Raw genomic sequence first — 4,309 nt, forward strand, 5'->3', positions numbered from 1 at the left:
CTCCAAAACTACCACTGGGTTTGTGTTAGCCACCAATTTTCTTCTTAACTTTGTAGCCTACAATTGAAGGAAAAACTTCCAGTTACACATACTTATACAACCTTAATTCACACCAATCCTTTCTATACTTTCTTGGTTTACAATCAAGATTAAAAAGGGATAAGGGCTGGGTATGGTGGTGGATGCCTTTTGTCCCAGCACTCAAGATGCAGAAGTGGGCAGATCTCTGAGTCTACCTAGTGAGCTTCAGGCCAGCCAAGGCTACTTCAAGAGACCCTATCTCAAAAAACAAACAATAGCAAAAAACAAACAAACAAAAAGCCAGGTGTGCTGGCTGGCTTGTTTCCTAGCGCTTGAGAGACTGAAGTAAGAAGATTGCTCAGCCCCCAAGGCCTGTTCTTTCCCCTCCTAAATGAGTCCTGGGCATAATGGCGCACACCTTTAACCCCAGCACTCAGAGGCAGAGGCACGTAGATCTCTGTGAGGCCCAGGCAGCCAATGGCTGCATAATGAGATTCTGTCTCAAAAAATAATTAATTAAAACCAAGGTTAGAAACTTACTGAACCAAAAAAGGAAAGAAAGAAAGAAAGAAAGAAAGAAAGAAAGAAAGAAAGAAAGAAAGAACTGGACACCAGCAGCCCTGCCACACCCTGGCTACTGTGGTGTTGCAGGGACACAGATTGGGGGTCCCATTGCTCCCTCCCTTGCTGTACACCCTTTGTCTCACAATGAATAAAACACAAGCCCAAGAAATGGGGGTACCCTCCTGTCTCCCTCCTCTGCTTCTTACTCCTATCCAGGGTCTACCTGGTGATCCCGGGGCTCCCTTTCAGGGCTAGACACAAGAATTTCCTGCATTAACCTTCTTTAGCGTGGTATCCAGTGCCCCTTCTAGGACCACATGTCAGGATCATTCTCAGCCTGTCAGTACACAGGGCACACACCTAACCCCCCATTTCTCCTCCCTCTCAGGTGTTCTTGAATAGGGCATTACCCTGTGTCAGGGCCACACTAACCCCGAATGTGACCTGGCTGGGGGAATAAACCAATAGCCAGAGCTCACCCCTGCTCCAGGGATGCAGGGGGGGGCATCCAGAGGACACATGGTTGCCTCTAAGGGACTATGACTGAAAATATCCTAGCCTGTGGTCAGCTGGCAAAGTGTGACACTGTTACCTCCCCGGGCACACCTCTCTGGTTCTAGTCCCTCTGCGGAGCAGGGCAAGAGATTCCCTGAGACAGTCTGGGCTGGGCCAGCCTCTTGGAGTCTGTTCTGCCCCCTCCTGCCTGCTGGGATGTCACAGTTTCCCTTCCCAGCTGATAAGCACAGCCTCTCTCCACTGCAACCTGGGCAGCAGCAGGAGAGGCTGCTACAGCTGGGAAGCTGGAAGAGACCCCAGTCTTCTTCAACCCTTCCTGGTCCTGCAGGGGCTACCAGCCGACACCAGCCATGGCCAAGTATGTGAAGATCCTCTATGACTTCACAGCACACAATGCCAACGAGCTGTCTGTGCTCAAGGATGAAGTCCTGGAGGTGAGGACTTGGGCTATCCAGGGGAAGTGGGCCGTGCTCTGGGGCTAGGTTGTGCAGTCCACCCATCTTCCCAGGGTTCTTGACCTGGGTTCACAGGGTCTCTCTGACCCCCATCACAGTCTGGCTGGGCCACCAAGCTGGCCTTCTGATGTCTGGGGGACCTCTAAAGGTCTACAATGGTGGGTGGCCTTACAATAGAAGCCAGCAGGGTCTTGTCATTTATGCCCACCCAAGAGCACTACCCTAGACCAGCTTCCCTGTGACAAACCTGAATCCAGGCCACCCACTGAGGGACAGAAAGTGGAGCAGGATGAGGAAAGCTCTACATTCAGAATCAGGTTAAGAGGTACCCTATCCGCAGGACTGGGGAGGCCGGGCAGGCATGGGGTAGCCTACTAGGCCAAGATGGTACCCAGAGGATGGAGAGCTGGGCTTGAGGAGACACCTGGAGGACTCTCTGTCCCTCTGTAAAGGGTTCAGCAGGTGATCCCAGCCTCTGGCTCTCACAGACTCTCTAGAGGTCTGTGCAGGGTGTTGCTGGGTGTCCCAGACACTTTATACCTTCGCAGGTATTGGAGGATGGCCGGCAGTGGTGGAAGCTGCGGAATCGCAGTGGCCAGGCTGGCTATGTGCCCTGCAACATCCTGGCTGAGGTTCGGCAGGAGGACGTGGGTGCCACCTTGGAACAGGTGATCGCCTGCCATGGCTCCATTCTATCTACAACACAATCAGAGCCCCTAAGGTCAGGGGTGCAGCTGGTCTCAATGTGACATTTGAACCTGAGCCCTGGAAATCTGCTGCCCTTAAGCTGGGCCCAGGGCTGGTGTGGGTTCCTGGGGTCTTATTCAAGGGGAGGGCTGGCCCACACACCTGGGGGTCCTGGGTAAGCCCTAATAGCCTCTCACCTTACCCCTCACCTCTTCCCCACCCTTTGCAGTCTGGTCAGAAATACTGGGGTCCTGCCAGCCCCACCCACAAAGTGCCCCCAATGTTTGCAGGGAACAAAGAAGGTAAGTAGAACCATTTTGGGGTCAGAAGTGCGGGGGGTTGGGAAAAGGAGGAGAACTGGAGGGGCTGAGAGCGTGTGCCCTCCAGAGCTAATCCAACATATGGACGAGGTCAATGAGGAGCTCATGAAAAAGATCAGCCACAACAAGGCACAGCCGCAGCGCCACTTCCGCGTGGAGCGCAGCCAGCCAGTGCACCTGCCACTTACCTTCCAGTCAGGTCCCAACGAAGTCCGAGCCTGGTTGGAAGCCAAGGCTTTCAGTAGCAGGTGAGCCCTGTGTGCACAGCCGGCGGGGCGGGGCGGGGCCAGGATACCACCACGCCCACGGCCCTGCCCTCACGCCCACCTACCCCTAGGATCGTGGAGAGCCTGGGAATCTTGACTGGGCCCCAGCTCTTCTCCCTCAATAAGGAGGAGCTGAAGAAAGTGTGCGGAGAAGAGGGCAGTCGCGTGTACAGCCAGCTCATGGTTCAGAAGGCTTTCCTGCAGGTGAGCGGCTCCTGCCTGAGTTCCTTCTCTGGCACATGCGCCTGCTCCTGGGGTCACTGGGAAAGCAGAAAACAGTGCGGCCCTGTCCTGTACAACCTATCCCCACATCTCCCTGCTGAGGTCCAATCTTTCTTTCCTAAACACAGAAAAGTGGGTCGGAACTGGAGGAGGTTATAGACAAGATTAATCCCAAGAACCAGAGGAAGGCGGAGGACAGCTAGACCAACCTGCATACTTCGCCAGAGGCAGAGGGGAGGCCGCATCTGTAGCAAGCCCAACCCTGATGCATGGAGTATTATTTTTATATGTGTTTTATTTTATACCAAGGACACAGATGGGCTGGGTGCAGCTGGCTCACCTGCCTTCAGGCAGGGTCCTGTGCACCAGCCCAGTGACACCTGTGGGTGGCTCCTTTGCCTCCCTGCCCCCCCAGCCCCAGCTCCAACCCATTTTCTTCTCTCCAAACCAAGGCTAGCCTCAGCCAAACCTGTACCTGGCAGTGCCAGTTCCCCCTCAATCTGCTGCCAAGGCCCCAGGACTCTCCAGGTGGGCAAGGCCTCTTTCCCTGTGTACGTGGAAGCTCCTGTCCCTTCTGACGCTAGGCCCCAAACTCCACACCTCTCCCTTCTGTTGCTTGCTCTAAATTCTCCTGCCCTCTCACCCACTGAGCTAGCTGCACAATGGGCCTGAACTCCTGCTGGCCAGCTTGATGACCTTGCCCACTCCTTCACGCTGCTAGCACCCCAAGAACAACCCGGTCAGAGGCTCTGGGATAGGAGGCCTTGGGTGTCCTGCTGGTATCAAGTATGCTGTATTCTCCATTCTTTCAAGATCTAAGAATGGACTAGACATAGGTACTGACTTCAGATGTCCGATCCCACCTAAAGGGCCTGGGACAACAGCTGTCTCTGGCTGTTTCCGCCAGCCTTTGTGCAGGTGGCTGGTGAGCTTCCCAGCACTGGATGGAGTCTCAGACCCAGAGATGAGGATCAGGACTCCACAGCTATGTCAATAAACCAGTTGTCTTCTAGCAATTTCCATGTCTGTCTCTCGGGGTAGCAGTACCCTGACCCCAGTCCTCACACCGCCTCTTCTTCCTCCTCTTTTTCCTCGGAGACAGGGTGAACTCTGAGTCACTCTACCCCAGCCTCCTGCTCTGGGATTCCGTGTGCATATCAGCACCCCTGACATTGCCCCTTCAAAGAGCAGTCCAGCAGAGAGCAGCCCCATGCACAGGTGGTGCTGTGGCCACGCTAGGAGACACCACTCACCTCCA

The 4,309-nt window shown here is 54.6% G+C and overlaps 1 protein-coding gene across 2 annotated transcripts in view; it reads left to right on the forward strand.

The window, feature by feature from the left end:
- The window catches only part of Eps8l2 (EPS8 like 2), a 22,741-nt gene extending 18,688 nt beyond the window's left edge, over positions 1-4,053 (forward strand). For both annotated transcript variants that reach the window (XM_005351514.3, XM_013347813.2), the window contains 6 exons: positions 1,430-1,535; positions 2,105-2,224; positions 2,473-2,545; positions 2,631-2,811; positions 2,901-3,033; positions 3,180-4,053. In XM_005351514.3, coding sequence (XP_005351571.2) covers positions 1,430-1,535; positions 2,105-2,224; positions 2,473-2,545; positions 2,631-2,811; positions 2,901-3,033; positions 3,180-3,254 — 688 coding nt within the window. In that variant the 3' untranslated portion in view covers positions 3,255-4,053. The remainder of the gene's footprint in view (positions 1-1,429; positions 1,536-2,104; positions 2,225-2,472; positions 2,546-2,630; positions 2,812-2,900; positions 3,034-3,179) is intronic.
- Positions 4,054-4,309: the final 256 nt, after the last annotated feature.

This window comes from Microtus ochrogaster, chromosome 8, assembly GCF_000317375.1.
Source record: "Microtus ochrogaster isolate Prairie Vole_2 chromosome 8, MicOch1.0, whole genome shotgun sequence".
NCBI classification, from domain to species: domain Eukaryota; kingdom Metazoa; phylum Chordata; class Mammalia; order Rodentia; family Cricetidae; genus Microtus; species Microtus ochrogaster.